We start from the raw sequence: 21,856 nt of genomic DNA, 5'->3' as shown, positions 1-21,856 counted from the left end.
AAATAAGGAACTGAACTTATAGTAGGAAATTTAATTAAATTGTATATGTGCTTTGGAGGGTAATACTCAGGCACTCATATTTTCCAGTAAAAAACTCAAATTATATTTTAATGTTATTAATTTATGACATACCAGAAAGTCTCAATTTATTTACCTGTAATAAAGTGATATCAGCACACACATAAATTTGTCTTTAAAATTTCATGAACTGGGATGGAACACAGGGATAAATTAATGTAATCTAATTGCTTTTGCCCAACCCTGGTTTTCAGTACTCGACATGGTTCCCTCAGCTCTGCCAGGTTTAATCTCTGAATACAAACTCAAGGGTAATCCTAGAGCACCAACAGATATGAATCCAAAACAAAGCAAAACAAAACAAAATATATGAGCCTTGGCCGGAAAGATAGCAGACAGTAGGGCAAATACCTTGCACGCAGCCAACCCAGAACAGATTGTGCTTTGTTTCCCTGCATCCCATATGGTCCCCGGAGCTTGCCAGGAGCAATTTCTGAGTAGAGCCAGGAGTAACCCTTGAGCACTGCCAGGTGTAAACCAAAAACAAAACAAGCAAAAAAAAAAAAAAAAAAAAAAAAAGCCATGAGCCTCAGGGCATGATGACGAGTGTACTCATCATCCCAATCAAAAGTTGTTTTCCTTGATTACTTTTTAGTATCATTTTCCAAGTATCTTAGAAACAGTCTAGTCATGTTTGACTCAGTAATTTTTTTCTTGGTCATAAATCTACACTCTATACATGACCATAGTTGCCAATTGGAAAACTTGACCTAGGCCAATTGTAGCTTGATAGTGAAGACTTGCTTTGCATGTGTTAGGCTCTATGTTCAATAATTGACACTATTAAAAATAAGTGGGTATGTGACCTTGATCTGAGCTTCATAAAGTTTCTCTAGGTTAGAATTCTAGTTAGAATTCTAGTTAGAATCTTATAACTATTTTTTGCCTCTGACATAAATGAATATCAGATGAATATGTGAAAGGATTTTTCATCTTCTCTATTCCAACACCCTGCCTCCTTTTGGAAAGTAGTTCATTGTTCACTATTTTTGAAAAAAAGAAAATCATAAATAACAAAATAAATATTAAAATAAGTATATAAATATTAATATGGACATTTTGAAAATTAATATATTTTTGGTTTTTGGGCCACACCCATTTGATGCTCAAGAGTTACTCCTGGCTAAGCACTCAGAAATTGCCCCTGGCTTGGGGGGACCATATGGGACACCAGGGGATCGAACCGTGGTCCTTCCTTGGCTAGCGCATGCAAGGCAGACACCTTACCTCTAGCGCCACCTCGCCAGCCCTGAAAATTAAGATTTTATTTGAGAAAAATATTTATTCCAACAAGGGTACTATCAAATCAGAAGTAGTTAGGAGGAATAGCAGTAAGAGAAACTACCAAAAATATTTGAGAGAGAAAATATAAATGGAAAGACATTAGTATAACTTTATTAGCTTAACAGCAATTTCTGTGTTATAGAGTTAAAACTTGCACTATTTACATATAACATTCTTCAAATATAACATATATCTAAAGTATATATGTATTTGTGAATATAGGTAGTGCATGCTTATATTTTAACATTTCTGTTTATATTATTATTACTTATTAGATGTTTACATTTTTATGTTAGAAAATACATGAAAGTATCAATAACTTCATAATTTTTTCATTTTGTGCCATTTAACCAATATCTCATTATAACTATTTTAAGGATACTTTCTATTGTTTTAATATTATAAATGATTCTACAAGTAATTTTTTTTATATTTGTCCAAAAGAAATAGATATTTTGTTTTTGTTTTATTGAAAGTTATGTCTTTTTATTTATCCATGGTGTTTTAGAATGCTGGCAATAGTAAAGTTTTAGGTTTATAATATTGCAACGCTAAACCCAAAACTAGTGTCAGCATCTCTCCATCAATGTCTCAAGTATAGCCCACACCTGAAAACAAAATTAAACTAACCATACTTTCAAAAGTTGTCTTTTCGGGCTGGAGAGATAGCATGGAGGTAAGGCGTTTGCCTTTCATGCAGGAGGTCATAGGTTTGAATCCCGGCGCCCCATATGGTCCCCTGTGCCTGCCAGGAGCAATTTCTGAGCCTGGAGCCAGGAATAACTCCTAAGCACTGCCGGGTGTGACCCAAAAACCAAAAAAAAAAAAAAAAAAAAGTTGTGTTGTCTTTTCTTTATACTTTGTATATATAATGCTGTTGTAATATAAGCCACACAAAAAATTGAATTCAAGACTGGTTGGATTTTAAAAAATATCTTTAAAATATGACTTTAAATTTATAAATTGTAATTTCATAGAATTACACAAAAACTACAAACTTAAGATGTCTTCGATAGTATTATGTTGTTGCATATCAAAGGTGAAGAGAAGAAATGGGTATTTTTCTTCATGTAATGGATAACTTGCCTTAGTTTTATCCTACAATGTCAAAATTCAAATATTTATCAAAGCACATTGATATAACTCAAAAAATTCTTAACCAACTCAGTAGGGGAGGTGAGAAATAGTGACATATCTGTCATTCTATTAATAATAGTTGTCTACCAGGTATATACACTATTATGATGATTACTTTGGGTCTTTATATATAACATAAAGCAGTGATGAATTATGTAGTAATCTTTCCAATTTAACAGCAAAAATCAGTGATTTATTAATAAAATACAAAGAATGTTACTGACTCAATTTCGTGTTGTATATACATAAATATATTTATAGCCAATTTTATCTGTATTGCAATTACTTTTTACCAGTTAAGTTGTGTTTATCTTTTTAGTCAGAGCAATCATACATTCTAATAGCATTTTCTTACCCAAAAGAAAGGAAAAATTAATTCTTAAGCTTTTCTAAATATAAATCCTAATCTGAATGTATTTATAAAATAATTCTCATTAAATACTAGTCTTTAAAAATGTCACCTGTAATGCTACAACCTCTGTTTTATAATTTTTGATGTACACAACAAATGATTAAAATTTAAGACATCATAATTAAAATATATCACAGTCTACAGTCTTCCAAAACATATATTTATGCCTTTAAAAGCAGAATTTCTTCCATATGGAGTAGTATTCAAGAAAGTGTTAGAGCACATTAAAAAAGAAACCACAATGGAGTATTAAATGTTCATATCTTATAGTCATTTACTGTTATTAAATATTAATTCAAATAATTTCAAAATAGTCCTTTTCACTTTATTCTAGAGATCACAAACCTTTGCCATACTTTGGTGAAAAGCAAATGTTGTGTGGTTTTTGTTGTTGCTTTGCCATTTGAATCTATGGTAAAATATGATATTGTCTGAAATAAATAGTATTATTGAAAGATAAGGCTAATTCTACCTAGTGACAGAATATAATTAAGAATAAAATGTTTGGGGCCGGAGAGATAGCATGGAGGTAAGGCGTTTGCCTTTCATGCAGGAGGTCATCGGTTCGAATCCCGGCGCCCCATATGGTCCCCTGTGCCTGCCAGGAGCAATTTCTGAGCCTGGAGCCAGGAATAACCCCTGAGCACTGCCAGGTGTGACAAAAAAAAAAAAAAAAAAAAAAAAAAAGAATAAAATGTTTATTTGTCTGCCTCAGATATTTAGTAACTTACAACATATACTATTTAACATTGAGCAGTTTATTCGTTTTTCTTTTTTTCTTCTTTTCTGTTTTGTGGCAACACCCGGTGACACTTGGTTATTCCTGACTTTGCACTCAGAAATCATCCCTGGCAGGCTCAGGGAATTATAAGGAATGCTGGGGATCAAATCTGGGTCAGCCACATACAAGGCAAATGACCTACCTACAGTGCTATCGCTCTGGCCCCTTTTTATCCTTTTGACTATACAATGTATATACAATGTATTAATTCTTTAGAGTGGGGGGGTCACATTCATCAGTACCCAGGGGTTACTCCTGGCTCTACGCTCAGAAATCATTCCTGGCAGGCTCCGTGGACCATATAAGATTGGTATGATTAAGTTATAAAGCTGAGCTATTCCTTTCTAAGTGTGGTGTGTTAAGTTATGGAGCTGGACTGTGTAAAGCATGTTGGTGTGTTGCTTCAGGCAGAAAGAGCAATCTGTCTCCACCCTTTTGTAAAAATTTAAAAGTTAAAAAATATTTTTTTAAAAGACTCATAGTTTCTGCTTCAGTACTAAAGACTCAAAGGATGATCTAAATAGAGGTACCTTTATAGAGAAGAAAAAAAAAGCTTTGTTAACTAATTAGATAACTAATTTACTAATATAACTAGTAAACTAATTGATAACTAATTTAGATTAAGTGAGATAAAGAAAAATAAAAGAGAATACAAATCTGACACAGGATAACACTATAAAGAAATGTAAAACAGAGAGAGCTGCCACAAGCTATATGAGCTGCTGAAGAGACAATCACAGAGCTCTGTCCTCCAGAATGTATTTATCACCCTACTTTCCCCTCTCCTTTACATTCCAGGTCTTAGAGCATCCTTGGATTCCACTGAAATTATTTTCTCTGTGAAAAGTACTCATTATGCCAATAGCAAGTGTTTGCTAATTGTGCAAAATACAGCATTCCCTAACTATGCAAACATGGGTCTCTTTCAAGTGGACACATTAATTTTACGTTTTCAAACTGGGAGAGAATAAAGTGATAAGAATGAAAAAATAAAGTCTAAATTTCAGAAATATGTAACTAGTCCAATTATTCTTTTAAACCTAATAGATGATTTGAAAATGTCTGAAGAGAACCCACAACAAATGAATATGTTGATGAGCAGCTGTATATGTAAAAATGATATTTCTTTGGATGTTAAGGCCATTGAAAGTTCAGTTCCCTACAAAAAATGATGGTTAGTCTGACCCATAGTTTGGCAAGTCTAGTAGCCAGTCTACTTCTTCTATGAAATTAAATTTGTTAGTTTTAAACACAAAAACATTGTCTTGTGTTTGTGTGTATGTGGTTTCTCTTTGATGAATTTCTAAAGGGAACATTTTGAGGTTTTTAATTTAGTGGGATGAGGGGAAGTAGAAACACAGAGAAGCTAGTTTTATGTGGTATTTTGCACATGTAAATTATATTTTTTTCTGGGTAGAGAAGTTAAAAATTTGGGAAACTATGTTTAAAGGTCTTAGCTTTAGCATACTGACTTCAATTTTATTCAGAAAAGGGTCACTCATTTAAAGATGTGATTTTACTCAGAGACTGTAATCCAATCTATCAATTTATGAGTGTTCGTTTGCTCTGAGTTTAGAATTGTAATTATAGAAGCACTATGGAGATTTTTGTTCCCAGGCTCCAGCTTTATGTTACAACAGAACAGTTGAAAGGCATATGTGAAACAGTAAAGGTGTCTTTTTTTCTTGGCCAGAAATGGGACATAGTGGTTGGTGGTTAGAATATAAAACTTTGGGCCAAAATGCCTGAATATAAACCTTGCCATTCTACCTAAAAGTTCTTTGATCCATAAAAAGTTCTCAAGATCTTTGTAGCTCAGTTTCCTTACTTCTGGAAGTGTTTATAATACAACATTTCTTGTGGATTTGTAACAATAAAGTGAGTGAAGTTCAAAGAAAACACAATAAATGTTCAGGAGTATTCGCTATACCTACTAAAGGATTTTATGTTTTCTATTTTAGTTATTTTAATCAAAAATACTTTGCAAAATTATAAATCTTTCATGTATAGATAGCTTAGTTTTCCACTTATCTATCTTATATTTATTATAAAATATCTACTTTAAGGCAAAATTGTGCTTGATTGATGAGATTTTCAAACCACAAAATGAAAAAATTTTAAAGATGTGAAAAATTTACATTACCAAATATTAATTTAAGGTTTTCCCTTTCTTCAACTAGTAGCAAAAGAACTTTGCAACTGTGGAGGAAATAGAGGAATTATTTTACTTATTATTTTATTTGTATATGTATTGTAGTTAGGCAAATCCCTTTAGTTAGCCTAGCAAATCCCTTTAGTTAGATAGCCTCAGAATGATTCCTTCCAGACTTTAGAGACTGGGAATGTCAAATATCATATATGCTGATTATGGAGCAATGTAAAAAAAATATTTGACATCTGAATAAAATTTTGTTGCAAGGAATTCATGAAGTACCTGTCATTCAAATGCCTTGTGATTGTCTAGAAAGAAAATGAAAACAAAAATGATGAAGTATAATTCTTATGAATATGTGACGATATAATGTGCATATCCTAGAGCTAATTTTAAATAAGCTAATCAACTTTTGGATTAATAAACTTAAATTGCTACCAAATTTTAAACTTGCATTCAATTAAATTAAAATATTTTATTTAGGGCAGGCTGAAGAGTACCTAGCCAGAATTTTGGTTTTATATGGTAGAATTTTGGATTTAATAGTGGGAAGAAAGGAAATGGCAATGAAAGTTGTTTGGATAATCTGAGGCAGAAGGATGGGTATAGATATCTGAGAGTTAAGCTCTGGAAAACCAAATACCAAAACCAGGAAGAAATTGAATTTTTGAAACAAAAATTCCTGCTTCAGATGGTTTTGAATTATAATTGAGGTGGCCTTTGCTTAATATTATGGTAGGAATATTTGTTGCCATTATAAACTGGTCAAAAATAGAAGTCAGTATAGAAATTAATTTTCTATTATTCAAGAATTTTGTTGTTCTTTTTTTCTATGTGCAGCATTATATTTTTCCTTCAGAGGATCTCAAAAAAAGTAGTCAAAAAAACAGACAAAGCAACTAAATCATCTGTAGCTCAAAGAATCTTAGAGTAGACTTGAGAAAATGGTTCATATTGCTGTGATAGTGATGCATCGTTAGCCTGAATAATTAAAATTATCTTCTAATATCTCTCCTATTTTGATAAGCTATTCTTTACTGAGATTAATAACTTTTACTATTCTGACCAGATACAAAATAATAGCCTGTTGTATATATTTGGTAAAACATTCAAACAGATAGATACAGATGGATGAGCACATGTTGCACAGAGAAGTCAGAATTATTAAATCAATATGGTATTTGATCTGTGTAAAGTGAGTATAAATACAAGCCACATCACATCTATTTTATCATCCATGTGATGAAGCCAACCTCAGATTTTAAACTTGTTTTTTTTAATATATAATGAGTAGCTATTGTGGGTGTTTTTTTTATTATGTTGTTCTTTTTATTTTTTTCCCCTATGGTCTTCTGGATAGCTAAGAGCTGTAGTGACTTAATAATTACCAGGTGTGGGGCCGGAGAGATAGCATGGAGGTAAGGCGTTTGCCTTTCATGCAGGAGGTCATCGGTTCGAATTCCGGCGCCCCATATGGTCCCCTGTGCCTGCCAGGAGCAATTTCTGAGCCTGGAGCCAGGAATAACCCCTGAGCACTGCCGGGTGTGACCCAAAAAAAAAAACCCACAAAAAAAAATAATTACCAGGTGTTAATCATCAATTGATCTTTAAAATCACACACTTCAAAGACTCCACTTTGAGGTAAATGTGTGAGTCTAGCTGTATCTGCCACAGAAAAGAACCTAAGTAAGATTTGTTGAAACAATCCTCCTTGATTTCCATTTCCTTTTTTGTTTAATGATACAACATTTTCCTTTCAATATTTGCACAAATTAAATACGACTGCATATAAAAATGATCAGTAGCCCCGGAACTGTTATAAGTATCCTGTTCTTATACATCTTGCATGGGTCACATGTAAAATCCAAACATATTAGCACATACAACATACAACAAGTGCTTGCATTACTCATTTGTAAACTCTTCAATGTAGGTATCAAAGAGATGCAGAATGCTGCCAGTCTATTGCAAGAATGAAAATGGACATAAGCAATTGCCTCTGTGCTGACAGATGCAGAATTTAAGTAAATGTATGCCATTTTGCAAACTAAGGATTATCTTCTGAGTAACAAGGCCATCAGTGAAAGGAATATCTTCCACCAACGCACTATAAATCAATGAGCTCAGCTGCTTCTGGGGATATTTTAGAGAGTGATGTATATAAGAAGTTTATGTTCGTGGTAATACTTATCAAGATGAAGTAGAGTATCAATATTTGGTATAATTTTAGGATTGCATACTCTATTATTTAACATATATAATAAAGAGTGTTATTATTTTGGGGAGAGGGCTAGCTATGCTAAAAGCAGGAATAGTCCCGGCAAACTATGAGGTATGGCCTCAAAACACAAAAGACAACAACAAAAAATAATGTTAATTACTAAAGTTTCTAAGCACATGGACTGTACATAAAACCTAAAGTGTATGTTCATAGTTTACATTGTCCTCTAAGTTCTGTAATGTGGAATTACTACAGTATTATTCTCTCTGAATAATAACTTCTCTCAACAGCATATGTTCATCAATATGTGTTGAACCATTTATTGAGCCAAATATACTGTAAATGCAGAGATTTCTAATAGTTATAGGTATGACTGTGGTAAAGGGATTTAGGTTTTATGATGTTTATCAATCAAGCTAGTGAAGTTGAGCTTTATTGGTTCTTAAAGATGGTTGAGCAGTCTTTAGAAATACTGCTTTTAGATAGGAAGGATAGAGGAGAAGCGCCAGATACTTTCAGATACTGAAAGTCTGGATTATGGAGTAACAGTGGGATAGAAATTTTGAGACTAATTTGAGAAATGTTTTATAAAAGCCTAAGTGTAATTACTTCACCCCAGTTCTGTCCCCAGCTCTCATAGATCCCTAAACATCTCCTGGTGCACAGAGCTCTAGATACCATTAGACACAAAACACAACATATTACACAAAATATTTACTTGGGATTTTACACCTATGCAGTATTTCTCTTAGAGATTAAATAATTTGAGTAAAAATAATGATCAATTACTTTAATTAATTAATAGGAGCAAATTTTGCATGAATAAATTATGTAATTATAATTGCACATAATCATAAATAGAAAATAGAGTAGAAATTAGGCCCCATCTGCATTGGATTATAAATTAATATTTTGACTAAAATAACTAGATTTAACTGATCTCTAAACTTTTCTGTTATTCTCAACACTTTGGGTTTTACAAATTTTCTGTTTGCAATGGTCTAGTTTAAATGATCTGATACAGAGACATAGACAAAAGTTAAAGTTACACCCAGATATAAACTTTTAGGTTAAGAGATACTTGGAAAACCTAAAAACTCAATGAGAATGCATTCAATTCAAGTACTGAAGTTGGGTCTGGGGAGGAAAGGATTTGGAGTAATATTCTAATAATATAATTTTCAAAAAACTTAGAAAAATAAGCCAAGATAACTTGTTAATAATACTAGTATAGGAAGCAATAGAAACATAAGAATAGACATAAGAATAGAACATAAAAATAGAAACATAAAAATAAGACATTTTACCTTTGTACTAGTAATATGGAATTTCTAAAAATTTGAATTACTCTTCTTAACTTTCACTGTTTTTTTACTGTAATTAATATTGTCATGTTATGCAGGCAATATTAATGTTCAGCTTTATAGCTAACATCATCATGATGAACTGAAGCTTCATAATTTTCTCTTGCACTGGTGAAGGGGGGTATTCTGTTTATGAATAAAACCCAACTACAAACATGCTTGTGCTCATGGTAAAGATTTAAAAAATGATAAAAATAAATAAATAAATGTAAATTATGTTCATTACTTGTGACCTATGCCTGTAATTTAGTGTTACTTGGTATTGATTTTTGTATGTGCTATTTTTCTTAAAGTCAATTGATCCTGGCCAGCAGTTCACGTGGGAACATTCAAACTTGGAAGTAAACAAACCAAAGAACAGATATGCAAATGTTATTGCATATGATCATTCCCGGGTCCTCTTATCAGCAATAGAAGGTAAGGAATACAGCTGTTACTTTTATCTTTATTTTTATGGGCTTAAGTGTGCACATGAAAATTTAATTTTAACTAGGTTATTAACGATTTGGTATTAAGGCAATATTTGTTAACTGTTTCCCTTTCTCAAATATGCCATGACTGGTACACTGTATTTCTGACAACATGTAACACAAAAGCTATCTTCATTAACTTCTTTCTTTTAGCCCAGTAATAAGATTTGAAGATAGCGGGTGTTTATATGATAAACAGGTTGTTTGTTTGTATAGTGATGAAAGAAAATTTTCACTGAACAAAACTTACTAAGAAGGGTGCGAGAGGGGAGCCGAGTAGGGAGGAAAGGGATCAATGTTCAAAGCAGAACACCATCTTTCCCAGCATGGAAAGAGCAAGTAATAGAGAAAGTGAAGTGACATAGTTATTCAAGGTAGCACACAAGATTGAGCTTGAAGAATAACAGTTTGGAGTGGTTCATTTTACTGACTACTGAAAGGTATGAATGAAGATATGATAATTCCAAAAAATCTATAGACTTTAATATTGATATAAGAGAACCAAAACATAAACAAGAAGGGGGCTTTTATTTGTAGATGATTCTTGATATCCATGAGGAGCAGTTTAAAGTTTAGAAGTTGGTGATGTGGTAATTAATAAAAACTGATCATATTAAAAATGCCTAGTACAACTAGTCTGTGAATTGATATTTCATTTCTCCTAATAGTAGTGAGATGATATCTTAGAGAAATTATTGCTCTGGTGGGAGTAAGGGATAATGAGGATTACTCCTCAAATATACCTAGCTTCTCCTAAGGTTTCTTAATAACCAATTTTGTTAAGGAGTCATGATTAATGTATTTTCCTTTTATTCCCTTCAGTGTTAAGTATTGTTAACATAGTGTGCTAATAACAATAGGAACTTGGGTTTAGCACTCAGCATTTTGTTAGTCTCTTGAGTGATAGAGACATGCTGGGTTTCTGTCTGTAGAAATAGTTTATAAGGTCCCTTAAATTCTCTATCAGCCAAAACAGCTAGTCTAGTCCTTTAGTTGCAACATAGCACCAATTTATCTTGCTTGGAATCCAGAAGAGCTTTGTGACCTTTAGAACTTAAAAATTTAGTACTCACCCTCTTTGAGAATTTTACAAAACATTAAATAATACTAATTTCAGACCCAACCTTCGTGGTATCTTAAAGAAAAGACATTTTTCTTCTTGAGCTGTACCAATTCTCTTTCCCATTTCTCATCTAAAGTCTCTACTGATCGCTAGTTTATCTCAGAACTCAGACCAAAACCCACTTGTTTACTTGAGAAAGTAAGGTTCTGCTTAAAATTTTTCCCTTAAAGATTGAGGATAACTAACACATTTTGGTTTTAAGAAAGCAAAAACCATATGTGAACAGGCTATTATTGTAATCCCCTTTCTTCAAAATAGCGTTATATGGTGTATACTTATATCTTATAAGTCTATTCTGCTTTTGATGGTAGAAATTGCAGTAATCCCCTTTCGAGGCCAGTAAAGATACTTAAGTCTGCAGGAGTTAAACTTGTTTCCCTACTGAAAAAAAATTGATTAGGTTTATCCAAGCTGTTCCATGCCTAGCTAATGCAAAATAGTATCTATAATGAATTGTCTTTCTGAAGTCCTGTTTAGAAATTTGAATTGTTAAATGTGGCTTATTAACATTTAGGCTTTATACATATATATATAATATATATAAACTATATATATAGAAACTGAAAGTCTTTTAATTGTGTTATGTAAAAGATGAGTAGCATTTAATTGAATGTACGTGCTATGCTGAAAGTTTTAATCCCAAATATATTCCTTTTTTTAAATGTGGTGGAGAAAAGGCAATTCTTACATTTCTCAAAGTTTTTTCATAAAATAAATAGACTAAACCAAGTTACACTAGAAAGGTCTTTTTTTTCCCATTAGTGAAACAAAGTACATTATAGAAATAAGATAGAAGTTAAAAATAGAAGTAAAACAAATAGCCTGTTTGGTATGGTTTTGAGTAGAGAGCTTATTAGTCAACATTACCTGTGTCATACTATAGTTTCCCAGCAGAATTGTGTCTTTCAGACCCACCAAATCCCTGTACTTTTGCCCTTTGTTATCATTTTTAAGCTGTTATTTTCCACCATGTTAGCAGTAAAGTATGTCAGAGGACTAGGAATTTTCCTCCTTGAACTTTTTATTATGATCATTGGAAACTATGCACATTTTATTCCTGTACTATTTTTACAGTATAAAAGTCAAAGCACTCAAATAAGACTGAAATTTGCTTTTTTTATAACTCCATGCCCACAAGTACACCCAAAATCTAGAGTTGACCTAGAAACTGAAAGTCTTTTAATTGTAAGTGTTGTGTAAAAGATGAGCAGCATTTAATTGAATGTACGTGCTATGCTGAAAGTTTTAATCCCAAATATAATCAGGAAAAGCATTTTATCTTAGATTAAACTATAACCAGCAAATAGATAATTAGGGAGTATTCTCTATCTTAACACAACCTATGCTAAATGCTATGCTAAAAAACCATGCTAAATGCTAAATGCTAAAGAAAACTGAAACCCGCTAAGTTTTTCAAAGGAAACTTTGATAAAAGATAGAGATATTCTAGAATGCTGAATTATTTAATACATAATTTATACAATTCAGTATAAATGTTTTGATTCCACTCATAGCAGTGATGAAAACAACTTTGTTTATGGGTTTTAAGGTATCGTTTTTGTTATACTCTCTATAGTACCGATCATATTCTTCATGTAATTTTGCAAAGTGACCTGATAGATGAAAGAACTAATTTAGAGGTTTCACAATGTACTATATTGTCTTTAACTTTTATAAACCAAAAAGTTTATCATACATCTCTTTACATAAAGAAGAAGAAAAAAAAGGTAAGTGCTTTTTTGGCTACCAGATATTTCAAAAGTACAAGAAGGAGGGGACAAAGGTGTGTGTATCCACACTTACTCCAAAAAGTCTTGGTGATGACAGCCCAAATACTGGTGTCTCTGCAGATGCCTTAGAGTGGTGGTGAAGCAGGGCTATTGGCAAAGTAAAGACTGTTGTGTATGCAGCTGTCATGGCTTTTGCTGGTCAGAGACTTTGCCCTCTTCTCCTCCCGAGATTGCCAGCTCAGCTGCAGGACTGGTGCACCCATAGTTCTCCATAGCCTGGTTTTAAATCTCTTTCAAGTCTATGGAATAGGCCAAATGCAGACACGGCACCTGAATTCGTTCACAGTTAAACTTATTTACCAATTCAGTTACTTCCATGAATATAGATAAAATATAGACTAGAATAGAATAGAATAGAATAGAAATGTTTGAAGGTGATCGGATTTATTTTAGTAATTTAAAATATTTTAGGTACAGAAAATCTATTTTATAAGCACAAAGTAATATATAATAATCTTAGATAATGTATATATTAATGATCTTAATTTTATAAATATCACATTCAAAGGGGATAATTTTATTAACAAAGAAAATAGAAATAGGCCAATTAAAATCTTAAGAATAATTATATCTAGGTTTAGGTCACAAAACTAATATTGTATAGAAGCTTAAATATGACTTCTCTATATGTTTCTTTAGTCTTAATCTCTTTCACTACTAGCTTCTGATTATTACTATGTAATTTTTAAAGCCAAGGGCTAGAGAGATAGCCAAGTGTGCAGGGAGCTTGTGTTGCAGGAGGCTGACCCAGGTTTAGTTAACAAGACCCCATTAGTCCCCTGAACATTGCTCGGAGTGAACCCTCAGTACGCTGGAAATGACTTCACTACATTCACCAAAGTCTATCAGTTTATTTACTGTACTTAACTACACTATGAATAAACCATAATGTGTTATATAGGTCTCCAACTTCAGAACTTAGAAAAACTAAAGGTCAGAGAGATTTTATGTGTATGTAAGTAATATAGCTCAATTTAGAACTGATTTCTCATGATTCTTTTCTTGAGTACCCATGAGGCACATCACATACACTGCTTTTCTCATAGATTGTGACTTGAACTTAATTTGCATGGATCAAAACGCCCAGACTTGTTTTTGCTTAAAAAGCTCATTTGGTCTTTTGACATTAACCTGAGAATAGCAGAACCTTTATATTTTGGTCCCTAATTTATGACATCATTGTTTTTGTGGCAGTGACACAATTCTCAGCGATCCAGTTGCATCTGTCCTATAGAAGTTAGATCAAGTATTATTGTTTGTAACTGATTTCCTAATTCTTTTATTTTCCTCTAATATGTTGTGATATTTCTTCATTTTATTATAAAGCCATGAATGCCAATATATGTGGTATGTTGTTTTGGTGAAATGACTTGAAAGTATCAAAATTAAGCCTAATTATTATGGCCCTAGACTAAAGAAGATTTTTTTCCAGTTATCACTCCACTCATATTTTATTATCATTGCTAGAATTTTAATAATTTAATATTTTAATATTAATAATTTAATAACCTTTCATTTACTTAGTCCTTTAACAGAACTTTTAAATTTTTGCACAGAATATATATATTTGGTTTTTGGGTCACACCTGGCAGCACTCAGGGGTTACTCCTGACTCTATGCTCAGAAATTGCTCCTGTCAGGCTCAGGGGATCATATGGGATGCTGGGATTTGAACAACCGACCTTCTGCATGCAAGGCAAACGCCTTACCTCCATGCTATCTCTCTGGCCCCAACAGAACCTTTCTTAAAGTTCTAAATATACAACAAATTTACAGTTCTAAGTATACAACAAATATAAAAAGTTTTCTTTTCAAGTAAAACATAAAGAAAATTATTTAATATAAATTAAATATAAATAATAAATTTTATTTATTATTATATATTATAAATAAAAAATAAATGATTTAATATAAGTTAAATATAAATATAAATAGATATGATTGTCTGGGTTTCAGTTGTATACCATATTAAGGAATTTTTATATAAAATACCAGATGGACTTTATATATAATGTTCTAAGGAATTTCAAAAGCCAGCTGACCACATATTTTACATATAGGGCACTCAAACCTTAAGAAGTTAACTAACTTATTATAACTGTTATAATAAAGAGTTAGTAAGTAGAAGCACAATGTTTGAACACACAAATCATACTAAAAATTGATGTACTCTCCAAGGGTTAATCAGGCCTATAGCCACTTTTAGGGCATATTATAATGGGCATATTTTTTTACACACTATATCTTGTAAAAACCTCTTTATCTCAGGACAATTTTCTTAATTTTTTATGATACATCCTGAAAGGCTTTCATATTAAATCTGATATATATATACATATATATGTATATATCCAATTATCTTTAGACTTAAGTATAAGTGAATTTATTAAAACTTTAAAATAAACAACATACAAGTGACTTTTAACTAGATTTTTTTCTTGTTTGCTTATTTCTTAATATATTTTAGTTATGATCACTAAACAAAGGGGTAGAAATGTGGAAGTATGCATGCATGCTTTTGACCTTAGACATATCAGTTACTACCATGAATAATAGCCTTTGGGAAAGTTGGAGCCTTTTTCAAAACTGAAAACTATTTTAGACCATACAAAAAGTATCTATGTACTTCATTTATACACTCAGTTTTAGAGAGTTCATTGCAGCCTCATTACCTAATTTAGGATCCACTGACTTGGAATTTTTGTTTCCTCTTGAAATGAAATAGAGTAAGACTCTTTTTGGAGCCTCCCCTAATATTTTGAAAATTGATTTTAAATCCAGAGACCAATAGGTAAGATAAGTACTGAATCATGGACATTAAGAGATTAATTCTTTCAAGGGAGCATGTAATCTCTCTCTCTTTCTCTATTTCAAGCTAGTGTTCAAAATTAAATAGAATTATTTAATATAGAATTAATATTAACTGGCATATGTTTCTTCTATTAAGCATATTTAATTCTATAATTGAGTTTGAAGCAACAAGAATAAACTACATTATGTTATATGTATTCTTTGACACTTGTGTTAGATAATATAGTAAAAGCATAACTTAATAAAATATAAACCTGCTTAAAGATTTCTGACTTGAAGGGAATGTTTTTAAATTTCAAAACTTAGATATATTGATTTGCTTTATTTCTTTAGTGGGTGTTTTTCTATAAGGAATAACGTGCCTCTATCACACTTTGCTTAGAGTGCCTTGCTTTGCTTTTGAAGAGTTTGAACAAGTTTTATGCATGGTAGTAATAATAATACCTACCACCTAACTTAATACCACAAGGATATTAATAACAGTACCTGCCACCTAAAATTACAAGCAGGACTTAATGTAGCACTAGAGCAGTGCCCAGACAAAGAATATGCCTATGAAATATTTGGAACAATTAAAACTATAATTTACATTATTATAAGTTCTGTTACTACTTTTTCCTTGGATGATATTTAGTGTGTATGTAATCTATGAAAAAATTAATAATATTCAAATGAAGAAGCAGCAAATATTTAAAATATTTTTGAGGCAAAACTATATATATGTATGTATGTATGTATGTATATATAGGTGCTTGATAAATGAAAACTAGCCTCCTAATAGCATTGCAAATGTTAATAGAGGGAGGAATGTGTTCTTTTAAATCAAAATTCAAAATATATTATCTGCTTTTTTGATTTGCATAAGAGCAATTCAAAGAAATCCAACTGTAAATAATATAGATGATGTTAAAACAACTTGATTATTTGTGAAATGGGCAATTTAGCACCTTTAAAATGAGAAAACAGCTCACAGGGAGTCACTGCCCCCCAAATAAATCTAATTTTCCTAAGTAAAGAGAAAAAACTACTGATATTACCTTTACTGTTGATTCAATCTTTGTCATCATAATAGTGCTATAAGTTAAAGTTGTGTTGTGCTTGTCTTCTGCAAAAGGCTGGCTACATGTTCATTTGAAACAACTGTTAGCACAGAATAACATTCTCCAATTTCTCATCCCACCCATGCTGAAAATTATCTTCTTTACAAGCTAGATCTAGTAAGCTAACATGCTTTAAATGAATAAAAATTTACAAATAAATGAAAACAGAAATAGAAATGTTAGTTAATATAATCCTAGTCATTTTTAAGTAAAATGTTCAATCTCATAGTGCTATAAATGTTATATAGAAAGCTCTAACATCAAGTATTAAAATTATTTTCTTCAGTAAATGATCTTTTAAAAAACTGCTATTTCCCACATCAAATTAATATCCTGTTTCTTCCTTTTTGGTTCTCTTCTCTTTTCTCTTTGACTTTCACTGGTGAATAATTTATGGGCATCTGGTGTTTGTTTTTCTTCTTCATGAAATTCTATTTGCAGACTGAAAGAACTTGAAGGAAGTTTGTTAGACTATATGAACTAAATGTAAATTTAAAATAATCTTTTTCTAAATCTCAGTTAATAGTTTTTCTCACATTGTTCAAAATATCAATCATGATTTAGTACATATTTTTAACAGTTTTAGTCTTTTACTTTTCAAGCTAATTATTGACAATTGTGACAAATGTATTCCTTTTATTTTAAAATGATTTTTAGTAAATAAAAACATTTTGAGGAACATCACAGAAAATATATAGCTTAATTTGTATTAAATAGAAAGTGAGATGTAAAGTGGCCTTTGGACCAATTTCACAAGGTGCTTTCAGTCTGATTAAAGACTAATTAGAGCTATTTAAATGATATCTCTCTCCTGCATTCAACAAAGCAAGTGGTAATGGGGTCCTTCATTACCCTTCTCCTACTTGGGTTTATACCTGTGGTGTTGCTAAATGTTTCCTGGAAAATAGAAAAGCATTTTTTAAGTATGGCTACCTGTATTGTTAATTTACTTTACAATTGTTCCTAGAAATCCAATAAAAATAAGCTAGAAAGCTCTACATTATTTTTTAACTTTATTGTTTTCTTTTTAGATATTATAATTTCTTCTCAATTTTATTAGTTTACATCGAATGGCTCTACAGTTTATTGTTCTGTGACCTTGGAAAAACCCACATCATCCCTGGCGTTATTATTTTAATGTAGGCATAGTTTAATATTGCTGAGAAATTTTCTCTTCTTATAATTTTTTAACATAGGAACTGGCAAGGGAAATTTCAATATTCGGAATTACATATGATCAGTAGAGCATGAGTAGGCTTACTTCTTTTTTTAATCAGAAGAATGATTATCTTCACACTGGTATTTATGGAGTTTTCAATGCATTGACTCTTGGTTTGCACACGGGTGATAGGTAAGGATATTGTGCTAATGCTACTTGCATATACAATATGTTTGAGGAAACTGAGACTGAGAATTTTCACCTGACAGAGTTCTGTCATTATCTTCTATGGCAGGTTCTGATTACCACCTTGCTAAATGAAAGCCTTGAATAATTTCATCCTTAGTAAAATATGCTAACTAGACTAGAACTATATAAAGTGTTTTAAAAGGTATGCTGAAAGTATGCTAAATTCTGCTTGATATTTGGACAAATTGCTTCCTAATAAGAAATAACTGCATCTGTAAGAGATACTCATAGTTCCCCAACATCTGTAATTAATCATAAGACATATTCAAAACCACACAGAAATGCTTACACATGCACAAACAAAAATACACACTAACACACACATATACAGAACCTCTGTTACGTGGTTTACATCCAAATAGCAAGGAATAGAAAACCAAGAAAGATACGGGATATAGAATGGGTGGGTTCACAAACTGATTATTATTTATTCATCCATCAAATCACATTATGAGCTATTATGTCCACAGATCAGACACATATTGAAAGAAAATGCCTTCCTCCAATAAAACCATAGTGGTATTGGCAAGCGGCAGTTACAAGTATTGTTGCTCTATCTAAGGTGATGTAAAAGCTTCTAAACTTTTACAAGAAAAGTTGATTCTTCCGACATCTTACAAAAAAAAAAAAAACTTTCTTTGCCATAGTATATGTCCAAAGGGGTTATGTTCTTTGGGATTGGAATTAGAGAAATTTGCTCATAAATTATTTGTTGGTTTTCATTTATTTTTCATATATTGTTTTCAGGTCTTGCCAGTGTCAGCAAACATTTGTTTTCTACAATGTAGGTTGTCAACAATGACAATATAGTTCTTAACCAAAACTTGGTGTTTGGTTTGTTTATATACTGTGTTAGAGGGCATTGATTTCAAAATAATATTTACTTTTATACTCTATTAGAACCTGAAGACTATTTTTCAATAGTCAGTTGAGTGGTTTCTGAAAGTTCAGTGGTTGCTTTTGGTTTTCGTTTTATTTATTTTTTTTTTGACAACCATATCATTAATGATTTGTAGACATGAAATGGAAGGAAATTCCCTGGGTTTAGACACTGCTTGTAGGTAGAGTTTCCAACCAGTGGAAGGTCCATTGCCTCAGTAGTTCGTTGAAAACATAGACAGAATCTCTCCCCAGCTCTAATGTTGCTTTCTTCCTCACCTACTCCAACCAGAGAGGGCTTATTTTCTTTGAAAGACCACCTACAAGCCAGGCCCTACCACCTCCTGTTGGTTCTACTTTTATTTTTTTTAACCACCAGGTTGTTATTAAGATTTGAAATCATGGGTCACACCAACTAAGCTCATCTCAGCACATCAGTGGTGGAAGCAATTGGAATCCATTTGAAAGAGCACCTGAGCATGTTCTTCTCTCATCAGAGAAATAGATCTCTTTTTAACTTCAAATAATGAGTTGGAGGTTTCTATTTCAAGAAGGTTAAGAATACCACAGTGAAACATCTTATTTAGAACTGAAAAGGACTTGAGCGAATCACTTTGTCCCATATGCCTTGTTCAGTAGATAAGCAATCAGTGGCCTGGACAAGTTAAACATTCACCCAAAAGTTAAAAAAAAATCTGTCAACAGGCAGGTGTCCTGGTTTCTTGGTCAAATTCACTAAATGCTGTGCAAGTACTTAGAATTTTCCAAAGACTTCATATGTGACTCTTCCTTAATGTGGAGTGAAATCAAATTATGTATAGTCCCTTTATGATACTTAATTTCTTGTAATAAAAGAATAATGTCGATTTTAGGACCCTGATGTAGATTTAGGACCCTACTTTAAAGCATAGATAAGGATTTATTTTAAGCTTCTTATAATTAGATCTCCTTCAATATGAGAAATCTTTTCAAAACAAATTATCTGCTAACTAACCTGAAAAATTAAGAACATAGGTTGTTTTGTTGTGGGGTTTTGTGTGTATAGGCGAGAAGGAGAAATATCCAGTGTTGCACGCAGTGTACCCCTGCCTCCCTATTCATGAATTACTCCTGGTAGGTTTTGGGGGACAAAAAGGCTTCTGGAGATCAAACCTGTGTCAGCCATGTGAAAATCAAATTGGTCCTAGGACCCTCAAATTTATTTTTAATCAAGACACATGAACCAGTTAGTATTTCTCAATTTAAGAGGAAAACTTTATTTTAATCAAGCTATGACAGTCTTGCTCAGATAAGCTTTCTAATATTGCAACATTCCTCAGTAATCATTCTTTTTTTTTCTTTTTTTTTCTTTTTTTGTTTTTTTTGTTTTGTTTTTCTTTTTTCTTTTTTTTTTTTAATTTAAAAATATGGAACGCTTCACGAATTTGCGTGTCATCCTTGTGCAGGGGCCATGCTAATCTTCTCTGTATCGTTCCAATTTTAGTATATGTGCTGCCGAAGCAAGCACCAGTAATCATTCTTAATGAATAGTCTTTCAAACAGACACTTAATTTTCTCAAACATCTCTCCCCCGTACAGGCAAATATACATATTAACAAATCATGAAGCTCTATTTTTCTTGTTTTTTATATTAACTTTAATTGAGAAAAATTTTATTTACAAGAATGTGTCTGTTTTATAGTATGTTTTCATAACTTTTCTAAGTACATGTCATCACACCACACCCACCACCAACTCCAAAATTCCTCTGCCACAGTTTAGAGACTCCACTCAAATATTTGCCCTATTTCTCTCCTTCATTTCTAACAGTCTAAGTTCTCTATTTAGAGTCTCAGAGTTTGTTTTCTGCCTTTGTTTCTTTATGTCTCACATATGAGAAGAGATAATATTATGTTGTGTTTATTCTCCTTCAGACATATTTCACTTAGTATAAGTCCTTCTAATAATTTTTTCCCAAAAAACAGTTGAAGATTTCATCTTGCTTATAACTTAGTTTTATTCCAGATTTTTATCAACCATTGACTGCTTGAAGTATTTCATATCTTAGGTCTTGTAAATAGTGCTGCAATGAACATCAATTTATATTTTATTTAAATACTAAATAATGTATTTAAATAATAAATATTACCATAATATTTATTTAAAGATTATTTTTGTGTTCTTCAAAAGCATCTGTAGGAATAAAACTGTAGACCTTGAAAACTTGTCTTATTAGCCAGAGGCTTAGATGGAGAAAAATTATGCCATTCGTATATGTTGGTTTTAAAGTCTGGCTAATAATGAAAAAACTCATGGAGACACTGTTCATGCTCAGATTCATATCTTCAGTGGAAGTTAGAGTGAGAAATTACTAGCAAAAAAATATAGACTGAAATTAACCTAATTGTATTTGAAACTACAGCTGTTTACCTTAACTTGCTTTATAGGAAAAACATAGAACTCTATCAGTAGTCAGTCTCTCATTGCAGTCTTTTTGTCTCAAAGATTCATATTTTAATACTCCTGCCTTACTTTATTTCAGGACTGTAAGTACTATTTTATAAAGCACCATAAGCCAAAATAGTCCATTAACCTATGAATGCACTAGAAGACTTGACTAGTCCAGATTAGAATAATAGGAAATCAGGCACAACTTTTGTACCTTAAAGATTGCAATAAAATATTAATCTTGATGAATATTTTTCATTGAAAAATAAAACATAAAACAGTACATGAGTAATCACAAAAACCTTGCCTTTAGAATATAAATGTTAAGACCTAGATTTTGGGGCTAGAGAGATAGGACAGCTGTAGGGCATTTGCCTTGCAAACAATTGATCCAGGATGGATGGTGGTTCAAATCCCAG

At 31.9% G+C, this 21,856-nt stretch overlaps 1 protein-coding gene and 1 non-coding gene across 4 annotated transcripts in view; one reads left to right on the top strand and one right to left on the bottom strand.

Annotated features, from left to right (window-relative positions):
- PTPRD (protein tyrosine phosphatase receptor type D) overlaps nt 1-21,856 on the top strand; it is a 1,813,832-nt gene that overhangs the window by 1,710,609 nt on the left and 81,367 nt on the right. For all 3 annotated transcript variants that reach the window (XM_049770278.1, XM_049770286.1, XM_049770270.1), the window contains one exon: nt 9,723-9,846. In XM_049770278.1, the coding sequence (XP_049626235.1) occupies nt 9,723-9,846 (124 nt within the window). The remainder of the gene's footprint in view (nt 1-9,722; nt 9,847-21,856) is intronic.
- LOC125995714 (U6 spliceosomal RNA) lies at nt 20,411-20,517 on the bottom strand. The gene has a single exon (XR_007491158.1). It is a non-coding gene; the product is annotated as a U6 spliceosomal RNA (small nuclear RNA).

Source organism: Suncus etruscus, chromosome 1 (assembly GCF_024139225.1).
Source record: "Suncus etruscus isolate mSunEtr1 chromosome 1, mSunEtr1.pri.cur, whole genome shotgun sequence".
Taxonomy (NCBI): domain Eukaryota; kingdom Metazoa; phylum Chordata; class Mammalia; order Eulipotyphla; family Soricidae; genus Suncus; species Suncus etruscus.
This window is presented reverse-complemented; position numbering and strand designations above follow the sequence as displayed.